Source organism: Mastomys coucha, unplaced genomic scaffold (assembly GCF_008632895.1).
Source record: "Mastomys coucha isolate ucsf_1 unplaced genomic scaffold, UCSF_Mcou_1 pScaffold11, whole genome shotgun sequence".
Classification (NCBI taxonomy): Eukaryota; Metazoa; Chordata; class Mammalia; order Rodentia; family Muridae; genus Mastomys; species Mastomys coucha.
The window spans coordinates 26,621,129-26,634,996 of record NW_022196893.1 but is presented as its reverse complement, the minus strand read 5'-3'; the positions used below and the strand labels follow the sequence as shown (position 1 = coordinate 26,634,996).

The window sequence follows — 13,868 nt, the reverse complement described above, 5'->3', positions numbered from 1 at the left end:
AATCCAAGAAAAACACATTTCCTTCCTTCTTAAAACAGAGGTGCCTATAAAACCTGCAAAGGAGCCATCACTGGTACTAATACCAACAGATTCTCTCTCATGACAACCATCGCTTCAACGACCGGGTTCATGTCCCCTGGAGTCCATGAAACGAATACCAGAGGGCCGAGGACTCCAGCAGCAGGGTCAAGGCTTGGCAGGCAGAGTGGCAGCGCCCCTTTCCCGTCCCCTCCACGCCCACCTCCTCAGCAAGAGTCCCCTCCCCTCGCCGGAGCCCGGAATCTCATTGCCCTCATTGTTGGCCGCATCTGTCACTTTGTGGGCAGGATGACATGAATGGATGGGCCGGACACACCTTCCATCCCGGTCGTGAAAACCCTGTCCGGATCAGCAGTCTGTTCCGGGACGCTGCCAGAGGAGCTGCTGAGGGCCCAGGACGCACCCTGCAGCCCCGATCCAGCCTGCACACTGTCCCTGTCCCTGCGCACTCGCTCCCCAGGGCTCTCCGGGCAGCGGGGCGCGCATCATGCTGCCCAGCGCTGTGGCCGCCCAGGCCGGAGCCTACTGGGATGTGGTGGCCTCCTCGGCACTCCTCGGCCTCCCTGCGCCCGGCTTTGGCAGTCTGGGCAAGAGTTTCCTGATCGAGAACTTGCTGCGCGCAGGGGCCGGGCCCACGCACGCACCCCCGCCCCCGCGCCCAGCGCCTGGTCCCGAGTGTCCGCAGCTGCGGCCGCTGCCTGCCAGCCCAGTGCCGCTCAAGTTGTGCCCGGCCGGACCCTTTGGTGCGCGCTGGGCTTTCCAGATGCCCCCTGGCCGGGCTCCGGGGGAGCGGGACAGTGCCTTCCAGCCCTCAGCCCCAGGTGAGCTTTGGTCTAGGGGAAGGAACCTTGGCTCAGGAGAGCCTCAGCTCTGGAGAGTCTGGACCAAGGGGAGCCTCAGTTCAGGGGAGCCCTGAATCAGGCGAACTTCAGTTCAGGGAAGCTTCAGCCCTGGGGAGCCTCAATCTGATCTAGGGGATGCTTAGCCCAAGCGATCCTCAGTCCGGAAAAACCGTCAGCCCAGGGACGCCTTGGTGTCAGGTGGTCCTCAGTCCCCGAGAGAGAGTCTTTTTGCCAGCCTCTGCGCCCAGCACAGTCCCTACCAGTGAGCCCTTCTCAGCGCGAGTGCTGGCCTGGGTGGCCCACTACAGAGGGCTGAACTGGGGTGCAGATGCCATTTGTGGGCACCAGTTCTGATTTTTCCTTTCCTCTCCACCCCATCCTATCCTCCTCCTTTCTAGGGTCCTCCCTCAACAGGTTGACTGGGCTACCTGGGCATTTTGATCACAGTTGGTAAGCTCGGGGGCATTCTACATTTCTAGCTGACTGGCTCCTGTTCGCATCTCCGTTTCTCCGGAGAAGTTGCTGGCAGGGTGGTGCTGCGGGCTTTGCTGCGGAGACCTCCCCGCTGCTTTAATGGGGGCTAAGTATTTGAAGAGTTGCGCAAACTTTGGACTTTCCTTACTTCCACAGTTTGGATCTCTTGAGGTGTAAAGTAATCAAGGCCTACGCTTGCATCATTCTGAGCTTGCTGATAAATGGTGACTTGATAACTAAATCAGAAAGTTCACATAGAAATAGGAATTGACCGAAAGAAGGGCACTTTGGGTTTATATGCTTACTGAAGAAAACTTAACTAGTGGAATTGGGGAGGAAGGCTTTGTGCAACTGAGTTAAATAAAGGTAAAGCTGAAACCAGCCATTAACAAAGTCGCCAAGCAATTGGGAAACTGAGATCCAACTAGGTTTTTTTTTTTTCTCCTTACTGCGTCCTTAGACGATCTTAACTCATTCTTTTAATCCCGGTGGGTTTGTCCGGAATGACTAACACGCCTTTCAGCAGTTTTCATTGTCCCAGCAAACTGCCAGATCAAATTTATTGCTAATGGCTTTATAGAATTTAGCATGTTTAGAACCTGTCCTGGCCTTTCACTTGAAATGGCCACTAACAGAATGGAACAAATGAAATTATTAACACCGGTCTCATTCACAGAGTGTAGAAACTAAATTGCTGGGAAAGCCATTTGCACCCTGGGAGAAGAGCAAGCTCTGTGTGCCTTGGGTATGTTATATGCCTCAGAAACGTGAATGCTGCTCTTTTTGAAATATTATGAGAAGTCTGAAATGTGTGAGATAGGGTCACGTGACCACAAATATGTAAATAATGTCACTCAAGTAACAGTTTGAGGCAATTTGATGGTTTGCATGATTTGAGGGCTAGGAATTATGTCCATAGAAGTTGTTTTTAAAGGATTCTTAAGTTGCTGGTGATTGACTTTCAGGCTTATAAAATTATTCAATAGTAACCTCTGTTGACTTTTCAGTGGTCATACTAAGTGTAAATTAACATGGATCCCTCAGTTACTCACAAAGTGATCTCATACACATTTGTTCCATTCTAAATATTGTAATTAATGGAGAAAGGGTTTTCAATGTTCATTCACAAGAACATATTAATTCTGGTGTGCTTACTCGAGCATCCAAATGCAAAAAAAGTGCTTTTTAAGTAATTAAGAGGTTATAATTTGAAATACTCTACAACAGTTTCCATGTATGTTTTACCAAATGTTTTTATTCAATCCTCGTTGAATGGAACAGATCCACTTGTTCCATTTTCTCCTAGGTTAATTTTAATTTGAACAAGCAAACCTTTGTTTCAAAATGCACTTTTTGTGAAGAAAGGACTCACTTTTTGAAGCTACAAGAAGTATCTAAAGGCAGTGGGAAAACAGCCCCGTAAATCCGTGACCACAATTACGCTGCATGAAACAGGATTTACACTCATTTAAGTTTGTAATTTAGAAGAGAGTACAGTTTTCTGAACGTGGTTTCCTTTTTAAGTGGTGCTGTCCTGTTTCAGTAAATACAGGAACACTTTCATCTAGCAGTTCTTAAGTTGTAAATTGACAGTAGTTTTAAGTATGGATCAGCGGGAGATCAGGTGAGGGGGTGTGGCTGGTCTCACTCCCTCAGCTGGGGCCTGACCTCTAAGTCTTGCTCGTGCTGTGCGAGCAAACCCCGTGCATCCCCAGCCTGTGACTGACATTCTGTAGGCTTCTTAGAAGAGTTCTTCCCCTCTTCGAAAGACAACAGTAGATCTCTTCTGGAAATAATGAGTGAGGAAACACTAGTTGTGTTCTTTTGTTTGATTGGGTTGGTTTTGGTCAGCGGTGGGGATAGACTTGTGCCTTATGGGTGGCAGGCAAGCGTCTTACCATTTTGCCAACCTGAATTCGTTTACCACTCTCAATGAACTGGTGGGAGATTACCATAGTTTCTTTCTATAGATCACACTGTCCAAAGCCTGTATCCTCACTTCATTAATTTAGTTATGCCCTATTACTGACACCATAGATTTCATTCACTTTGCAAAGCTTGAGGTCGGTGGTGCATCCACCTCAGTTTTGGGCCTTTGGCACAGTCACTGAATGAGCAGGGACTTTTTCTGCTCTCAGTTACCAATCATTTGCACAATGGCTAGCTTCTTTAATCTTCATTACTATGATTAAAGTAGGCCAGGAGGTAGCTGTTGGCATGGCAATTGTCTTCTATAATAAATTGATTTCACTGGCTAATTTTGTTCCTGGCCTAAGTGCCACTTTAAAAGTCTATGGACTCCCAAAAGGGGAAACAAACCAATCCTCCCCCCGAAAAGTAAACCAACCAAACAAAAAACCACCCCAGGCTTCAGTCTGCTACCTCGACTTGGTCTTGCATCCCCTGTGTGAAAGCAAAAGGTATATCTAGACCTCATGGAGTCCAACGGGAGGAATGAACCAGGAAATGGATCAGTAGGTGGGAAAGGGGTCTCCAGCTCCACATGGCAATAGTGAAGGCAGAACTTCCCTGGCTAGTCCCCAAGAATCAACATGTGTGTGAATACTTTGGGGAGAAGAGTTGCTCTAAGCAGCATGCAGTCAAACAGGTTTTGTAGTTCAAATCTGTCAACACCTCCCTGAAGGCTCCAGTGAGACGCACTTACTGACGCAGGTGATGATGCACTGAGTCCCTTCTACTCTTTATCTGAAGGAAAGATGCCTCCAACCCGTTTTAGTTTATTAGCGGGAGTCAGAAGGCTTTGCAAGTGAAACTCTAACTGAACGATAACACCCCCAAAGCTTGTTATCTGGAAAATACCGTGTATCTTAGAATGTTTATGTCCATATTTTAAGGAGGGTCTTGAAATTTACAGAAGAAAATTTCTCCTTCATTATGAGAATATCATGTGAATTTCCTTGTGGGTGCTTGTGCCATCTATTTCTTCCAACTAAATGTAACAAGTAACTCTGCATTTTAATGACATTTGTTTAAAATGTTTAGTAAGTATTGGATACAAAATACTTTACTAGTTATTAAATCCATTTGTGTATTTGAAAGGATTGGAAAACAATTTTTACCCTGTATAAGTGAGTTAACATTCTCTAAGTTGTCTTAACTTACATGTTGCATTGTGTAGCTCAGAAAAGCAAGATTGGTGGCTTTTTTTTTTTTACTGTCCTTCATCTGGGATTGCCTTTTACTGTCAGACATGTTTTAACGTGTTTTCTGACCGTCTCATTCATCATTCTTAACTCCGTCTTACCTATTACATTATGAACGAAGTTTTTCTCTCCCTTCCCTGAGCTACACTGAGACTGTGACTCTATAAAAGTGTTTTAGGCACTCGGTGAGAAATGGTTCAGAAGTCTTTAACTTCAGATTCTGCCCACAGCTTGTCATGTTTACCGATAACATCTTACCTAGCTTTGCTTTTTGTTGAATTGTAACCTTGGAACCAGGAATGTTAATGAGCTGACCAGAAGCAGGGCAGCAAGAGCATGGGATTCAGAATGAGATGATGGGATTCAGAATGAGATGGTGGGATTCAGAATGAGAGGGTGGGATTCAGAATGAGAGGGTAGCCATTAGCTGCTCTTTGCTCTCGCCATTGCCTCTGCCAACTTTGGCCGGGAGTCACAGAACCATATTTAAGAATATACTAAGGTATAACTGCCATATTTTTGTGACCTGCTTAGCATGTCTTTGTACTTAACATAGATATTACTTGCAGAACCCATGAAGAATTCTGAGCAAATTTTTTTTGTTGCATAGTCCCCAAGTTAACCAACTTCTTTAGATTCAAGAAGCAGTTCTTATCATGGATAGCATTAACAGGCCCTTTAGTGCTCATGGAGAAAGCCACCCTCCCTATAAAATAGCATTGGCTTTGGAATAGTGCATGCATGTTACAGTTGCCTCCCACCGCAGCACCTACTTGCCTCCCATCAGCTAACACAGGCTTCTTTACACTGAGGGGGGGAACTCATATGGAAGCCATTGCTATTTTGTAACATAGCAGGAATGAGCGACCTAGACAAGTCTTAGTTCTTCCACGTAGCTGTAGTTCCTAATTTAGTGACTTCAAGGGTTAAGAGGTATAATGGCTTGAATATACATCACATGGAATTTAAACAATGCAGGGGGGTCATGGCTGCAGCAGATAAAGATGCTGTTTGTGCTGGGCAAGTCAGATTCCTCTGTCTCCCTGCTCAGTGTGCGGCCTCCTTCCTGTTCTTGTTCTCATCAGAAAGCGTCTCTATTTGGTCTAAGATGATTGGACTTAGTCAGGTAGAAATGATGGCAACTTGTTAGCAAAGGACCGCTGTCCCTTCGTAAGTTCTGCTTAGTCATTGTGTATTAAAATGCTTTCTGCTTCTTTGGTTGCAAGAGTACCCAAGGGAAATTTTTCTTAAGCTATTTAAACAAATGTGTCCCTCGTTTCAATTGGGTAGTAGTTCATCTTCTCTGCTGTCCACCCTTTAACGACCAGATTTCTCTTGTTGACATTGCCTATAATGTCAGACTTCATCTTAATCATTTGGTTTTTTGAACCTGGATCTCACAACTTAGCCCATTCTGGCTTGGAACTATTTCTATGTATAAAAAAATGTTCATATCTTTGAACTTGTGCCCCTCCTACCCCAGCCTCTTTTTTTTTTTTAAGGCTTTATATATTTATATTCATTAAAAAAATACAAGTAGTGATATATTATTTTAAAATATACAGTTAATATGTTTGGAGTTATTTAAAATTTATATTGAGAAAACCATATGTATTTTAGTATTGCTGAAGACAAGCATCTACATCCGACTGTTAAACTGATTGTTGTTTTATATCTAACAACTTTTATAGTACTCACTTTTATTGTTATAATATTTTACAAATTTTAAAGAATATGACAAAAAAGATATTGTAGGTACTTAAGGGGAGTCTCTGGGATGAGTTGGGGTACAAAAGGGAAACAAGAATGTAATTTAATTCTATTTACTTAAAATGTTTTTTTTTTTTTTTAGATATTTTCTTTATTTACATGTAAATTTCTCCATTCCCAGTTTCCCCTCCAAAAAACAAACAAACAAAAACAACAAAAGCAAACCCCTGTTGCCTCCCCCTTCCCGATGCCTGCCACCCTGCCCTCTCCCACTTTCTGGCCCTGGCATTCCCCTACACTGGGGCACAGAACCTTCACAGGGCCGAGGTCCTCTCCTCCTATTGATGATCGAATTTGCAATCCTCTATTATACACATGCTGCCTGAACAATCAGACCCCTCCATGTGCAGTCTTGGGTTGGTGGTTGACTGGGAGCTCTGAGCATACTAGTTAGTTCATATTGTTGTTCATCCTAAGGGGCTGCAAACCCCTCAGCTCCATTGGTCCTTTCTCTAACTCCTTCTAACTGGGGACCCTGTACTCAGTTCGATGGATGGCTGTGAGCCTCTACATCTGTGTTAGTCAGGTACTGACAGAGCCTCTCAGGAGATAGCTATATTTAGGCTGGCTTGCCCTTCCTTCAGTCTCTGCTCCATAGTTAATCTCTGTGGGTATTTGGTTCCCCCTTTTAAGAAGGAATGAAATGTCCACCTTTTGGTCTTCCTTCTTCTTGAGTTCTTTGTGGTTTGTGGGTTGTTCTTCCTATATTCCAAACTTCTGGGCTAATAACCACTTATCAGAGAGTGCATACCGTGTTTGTTCTTTTGTGATTTGGGTTACCAAATCTCTGCAACTCCTTCCATGCTACCCCAGCCTCTTAAGTGTTGAGATCACAGGTGTGTGCAATCATGCCTGGGTGCACAGGTGACTCTTCTTCATCTCCTCTTCCTCCTCTTTTAAACAATTGATTCACCACTCTTAAAGTTTTCTCTGGCTCATACTCCCCCAGCCCCCAGCTATGTATACATGTAACAAAGTGCACAACATTTTAAAGTCAACATGAAACTAAGTTTTCCTTCAAATGCACCTGGCATTTGCCAGGAGTAAAAAGGCAAAGTATAAACCGAAACAATATGATTTTTATCTAAGAATGCTTGTTATACTCCTCATTTAAGACTTCATTAGATCATTCTTCTGTTTTATACAATCCGCGTAAGAAATTGGATTTTTGCCTTAATATATAACACACTCACTGGGCCCTTGTATATTTTATTCCAAAGCACTTTATTTTACTTTCAGTAATGTTTCCACTTTTAATGGAATCTCCATCTTTCTCTTTCTTTAGCCTCCAGTCAGTACTTAACTTGGCAATGCTGAACGATTCATCACTTTATACAAGGTTACCATAACTCATTTCCTTTTTAATAGCATTATTCATTGTTGTCAGCCAGCTATTAGTTGTGAATATATCAGGGTTGTATTTTTGTGAATTATGTGAACAGTAAACTTAAGGCACTAAAATTCTTTCTGAAGTCAAAGATCAAAAAGCTGCTGTGAAGTTTTTAGACCTCTGGTTTTAGAACTATTAGTGTCTACGAAAAGGAAAGGAGAAGGAGGAGGAAAGAAAAGGAGCCAAGAAGTTTGATCCTTTCTATGTATACTGCTGAATATTTAATAACTTTCTACTTTATAAATAGTCCTAAGAGGGTGTGATTTTCAGTTTTCTGTTACCTGTGCAGGTATTCTTGGCATACTTAACTTTTTAATTCTAAGTGACCATTGGAAGTAGAATGAGTGGTATATTTAAAGCTGTAACTGATTTCTAATAGACTATCCCAAACTTAATTAAGTCACATCCATTAAATCCACAGTTACACTGAGCTTCAAGTCTGAATTCCCCTCTGAGCCTTGATAAGAGAGGAAGGGTCGCAGTACATATTTCCATATTTTCTATAGGTGTGTTGCATTATAGATCAAAACCCAATGGTTGTAGATACCTCCTGATACACAAAGCCCCAAATGTTTACTTTCTTTCTGGTCCATGAAAATTTGCCAGTCCTTTATTCAAAGCACAAATGGCAAGTTGGGGATATTTTAATGTCTCATACCAATGTCTGACTCTTAAGCGACTGACTATGATTTTAAGGTCTAGGTTCAAATGCTTCATGTTCTGGATTGTGTAGTCCAGAGTGGTTCAAGATGCCTCATTTCAAAATGAGAACAGAGGTTAGCAGAAACATTGACCTTTCAAGCAATGCCTCAAAAGCCCCTTGGTAAGAGATGGGAAAAGAGGTGAGAGGCATTTCCTCCGTTTAATCATAGCTAAAGTACAATAAAAATCTACATCAATATTTTGTATATCTAGAAAAAACCAAATTTATTAATTATCATTTCTCTGATGGTCTGACTGAGCTCAGCTGAGTGGTTCTTAATGGGGATGTCCCGAGGCTGTGGTTGGATGTCCAGGTTCTGTGGGCTGCATGTCCACGGTGCTGTCACATGACTGGTGGTTGATATTGGCTGGTGACTGGGTGCTCAGCTGGAACTTGTCATCCAGAGTTGGATTATTCAGTGTCTTGAGCTTTTTATTGCATGGTTTCTATTTTTTAAATGGGAGAGTTCAGAAAACAAGCCCGCATGGCTTTGGGACTCTGGGCATTCTGGAGCCTCTCACTAAACATAACATGCCTTGGAGGTTCTAAAACGTGGCCCTGCAAACCTCTTGAGTGAGAATGTCACCAAAACCATTCTATGTTCAAGAGAGGAATAAACAGACTGCACTTCTCAGTAGTAGGGAGACTATCAGATCACTGTAGCCATTTAAAATCAGCGAAATCGAGCCCTTGTCGGACCCAGCTTCTGGGTAGACGTTTATAGGCATTGATCATGGAGTGTTGAGTAGCTGGAATTCAGGGAGATTTCACAGAAGTGACATCCTGGGGGCTACAGATGCCATTGTTTTATAGTATTCTCCTCGGTGACACCTATTTTATAGTATAGAGAGCAAGACACGGGCCTCGAATCCAGATAATTTTCTTGGAGCTGTGTAATGGATCATGCTTGGTGAGACAGTGGAGTCAAAGGCCTGTGAGCCACTCCGTAAAGACACGGTGTGCTAGTAGCTTGAGGAGAAGCCAGACAATCCACTTATTGCTCTTGGATCAAGATGTTGGTGTAGGTATTTAAATAAATCCTTATTCGAACTATTGCCACAGTATGGTGTCACCAGACTAGGCACTTGGGGCCTTTTTAACTCTGAGCCAACACTGCCCAGTGAGATTTTTTTTCTTTCTTCATCCTTTGTCCTTTTGAGTGCTCTCTAAAGGATTTTCAGACATCCAAGGATGGTTTTCATGCCTAAAGACACCATTAGCCAACCCTTCCTAGCTATAGTTTTTTTGGTTTTCTTCCCGAGCTAGGTCCCCCGCATTTGTACATTTTAGAATGCAGAGATTACAGGTAGGCAATCACTGTGTCTAGTTGCTTGCTTAAATATTTCAGCAGAAGTCGTCTTTGCTTTCCTGTGTTGGCTTGGAATCTCCCTTCACTCACACATGATTCAGACCGCGGGGAAGGCTACCATCAATTGAGCGCTACTGTGTGCTAGGTCTTGTTCTGTGTTCTTCCCGGTGATGCCTTCCTGGCTAGACACTATAATTACCTATGGAGTTTCTGAACCAATGTTATATGAGGGGCCTCTTACATAGGAAGGCAGATTTGGCCTAATTGCTATGGAGCCCAGGCATCAGTATTTTTTGTGTAGTAATATCTGGGTGATTCTAACATGAGTTCAGAGAAAAAGCAAATTCTTCAATGAATGGGAAATTTCCCCTTTGACTTTGTAGTTCTGGCAGACCTTGGCACTTGATAGAATGCCATTCATATTTGCCACAGATTTCAAGGCCAGAATCAAGGGAATAGAATTTTGCTGGAATCATCTTCTCATGAACTGTATGCACACATGAAGATCTGTTATTTTCTGTCCGTCAAATAGTTGAAGCAAAACCCAAAATGCTCACTTCTGCCCCATCCTAAGGACTAGAAAGGTAAAGGGACTGGCTCTAATGTGTTTCCCTGCTGAATGAAGGTGAAGTGTGCAACTGGATCACACAAATGGTTTGCTTCAAACTGTCTGTGTGAGAACATGAAAGCTCGTTAAACAATGGAGGTCTTAGGTCTGACTGCTCCCGATAGATGTGTGCTGCCGTTTAAAGCTTTGTCTTTGCGTCCACCCTAATCTAGGTAGTCTCTTCAACTGTGTACTATTTTGAAGTTGCAGTTTGACTTCTTTTTATTCCCAGTGCCTGAAAACCTGGCATAACAAAAACGTTAGAAATTATTAATTTTCCATTATGCTTTTTTCTACAAGTTTTTGCTTGGTTGATTTTATATTTGGCTTAGTAAGTGAGTTTTCCTCCTCTTCCTCTCAAATGTGCAATCCATGCAGATCGCGATATGTTCCTGAGACTTATGCGTTACCAAAATCATTACCAAGAGCTCATTGACGAGTTTTGTATTCTTTCCCTGAGAGATCATCTCATCTCACCCTAAACCAACTGTTTTCACATTGTTAAGATCCACACTGTTAGTACTTCATTTACTAATGTTACTCCATCAGTAAGGAAGAATGAAAATAACACAACAAAAAAAAACAATTAAAATGTAACTTTAGACAATAAAAATTTGAAAGTTATTCTTTTGCAGTGAGCTTATAACTATGGGACACTTACCGATGAAGCCATGTACCTAATGTACATTAATTAAAACTTACTGCACTTGTTTTAAAGGGCTACTTCAGCATTAAATCAGCCATCAACACTTAACTGAAGTTCTAAGGAGTTGGCATTGTGGGGAATTTGTTTCTTCAAGTAAGTAGAATACGCAATTAAAGAGTGTGGAAGGCTCATGAGTTTTGTGTGCAAATGTTTAACCGGTTATTTGGATGCAGACAGATTCCAGTTTAGCTCCAACATATTTAACTCATTTTGTTTATAACGTAAGTTCCCCATAGAAACAGGATGTTAGACTTGTCAGTGCTCTATGGAATTAGAGATATCCTATTGGTAGGCCACAACAATGCTGCTGGACAACCTGACCTAAAGCTATTTGCTTTTCTCTCCTGGGAATCCTGGCATATAATTGCACTCTGGAACCTCTTCCCCAGTAACTGGGCTATCATGACTCTCCTGGCTAATAACCAGTCATTGTGTGAAAGTCAAGATGGTTTATCTTGCTCATGTTTAACATTTTTGAAAGAATCCAGTAACATTTCAGATGTCTGTTGCTTTGAAGTCTGGTGTCAATGAGTGGAGAGAGAAGGTTCTAAATTCATGGTCAGTCCAGGGCCAGCATATAACAAGGATTCCACAAATGCTATCACTATAGCTGCTGGCCAGGGAGCCTGCCATGATAAATGGTGAAATAACCACATACAGACTTCAGTGACGGAAATGTTTATCGAGGCTTATATTGCCCCTTTCCTGCCTTTTTGAGAGCATCTTCAGAGCTTAATACTTGCACTCACTCCTCAGCCTTTAGTTTGCCTTGTACTCACGGCTTTAAAAAAAGTGTGTTGTTTACAAATATTAAAAGTGTCACGTCTATCTTGAGGGCTTTGGGTTATTTTCAACGTTGATCCTATGGCTGTTCAGCACTCTCGCCATCACAGACTCAGATGCACTGGCACTCGGCTTCTGTCAGATGTGAAAAAAGGGGCACTTAATTGGAATTTCACAGCCCTTTCCACATAAGCCAGCCTAAATAAGGTGTATTTATGTCTAGCAAGCGGGAGCTGACTAATCTCCTGTTAAAACGTGTGTGTCAAAGAGATGACTTGAGATGGTGAAATTGTTCTGCACAAAAGAACTGCCAGTCTGGTCACGTCACAATGTGTGGAAGCCAGTTCCTATTGCTCCAATTAGAATGAGTACTGCAGATCTTGATTATATTTCTGTTGTTAAAGATTTTTGTTGTCACTTTGTTTACAAATTTCAAATGGAGCAATGAATGGCATGATAGCAGAGTGTTCAATGAAAGTTTTTTTGGTTTAACATGAGATCACATGCTTTCAAAAGCACACTGATCACACGGGAGTTGGATTGCTGTCTTGTCTCACATAAACTGACTTTTTTAATCCATTTATTTTTCCACAGCCTACACCTAGGAAATATTGTCTTAGAATAGGACAATGTGCACTTTTATTTATACCTCTCATTGTTTTGTGTGCCACTGATGTGTGGCCTTCTGTGTCCCATACCTGGACAAACCCCAAATGGACATACACAGTTTTGATACATTTGGATAGCATGGCAGATGCTTAACATTATGTACATAGTTGCAACATTGTTGCATCCTTCTTTTATCCTACCTAGTAAAAACCAGATGAGCCTAAAATCCCAATAGCCATGGTTCATTATGCAAAGAAGGCTCACTTTGGAGAGGTAACAAGTTAACAGAAATGCTTGAAAATAAATTCAAAGATGCGACTTTCTATACCCATAGTAGTATTGGAAATGTAGTCTTAAAAAGATCATACTCTTCTTTAATTTTTTTGTTTTGAGAATTTCATACAAGGATGCTGTGTTTACATCATTCTCTGCCTTCAACAACACCCACATCCTCCTACTCTCTCCCAACCTCACCACCCCCTTCTTAATGCATCTATGTCGAGTCCCCTTGGAGTTGCTTATAGGTATGTGTGTTTAAGGCTGATCAATGGCATTGGATGACAGATCAGGCAGCTTGGCCCTCAAGAGGACTGCTTTTCCCTCCCTCAGTGGTTGACCGTTGCCTGTAAGCCCTTCATCTGGGGGTGGGGCCTTGTGAGATTTTTCTCCATCTATGTTGAAATGTCAACTGGTGACATTATGCAAATCTAGTTTAGGTGACCACACTGTTAAAATTTCATGGATTACTTTTATAAAATGTAAAATCCAAATAAAATGATCATTTCTGTGATGGTTTTATGGTCAATACTAGAACAATTCATAATAGTAACAAAGCTGTTTCTTTTATTAATTTTGGAAAACAAAACTAATGTATAATTTCCTCTCTTTGTTTAGTTTACAAATTTTTAGAACAGCACTAAACACTTTATGTTTTATAGAAATTCAGATATTAAATAAGTAAGCACAATAATATTTATATCTCAACATTATGTGATAGGAGGGTAGACACTGGGTTTTTAGCTAGTTTACAGTTTTGAGGCTTCTGGGATTCTAAAAATGCCATAAATATTTTTCTTGGGCAATCTATCTGTTTTATGATAACTTTTAAAGACATTGGTTAAGATAACTACATGGTATTTGATTTAAGAGGGCAAGTCTGAAAATATCATGTTCTTTAAATAGGTGTGTAGGCATATCAGAATAAGATTATCTAGTGTGATCAAGAAAAGAAAAGATGTCGCCACGTGAAGAAAAGAGAAAATGAAAATATTTTCAGGTTGAGATTTAGATTTCAAGATCATCAGTCTCAAAAGATTCCATATTTGAGGGTGTCCTGGAGCAGAGAACTCAGTTAATATCTTATCCCCGTTCCCTTCCTGTTCTTCACTTCAAAGACCATTTATCCAGTTATTAAAAATCTGACTAAAGTATGTCAGGTAATGCTGTCATACATGTCAGGGTAAAAGCAGGTG

The 13,868-nt window shown here is 41.8% G+C and overlaps 1 protein-coding gene across 1 annotated transcript in view; it reads left to right on the top strand.

The window, feature by feature from the left end:
* Positions 1-336: 336 nt before the first annotated feature.
* Dbx2 (developing brain homeobox 2) overlaps positions 337-13,868 on the top strand; it is a 36,206-nt gene continuing 22,674 nt past the window's right edge. Inside the window, 2 exon segments of the mRNA XM_031353735.1 lie at positions 337-516; positions 518-860. Coding sequence (XP_031209595.1) covers positions 337-516; positions 518-860 — 523 coding nt within the window.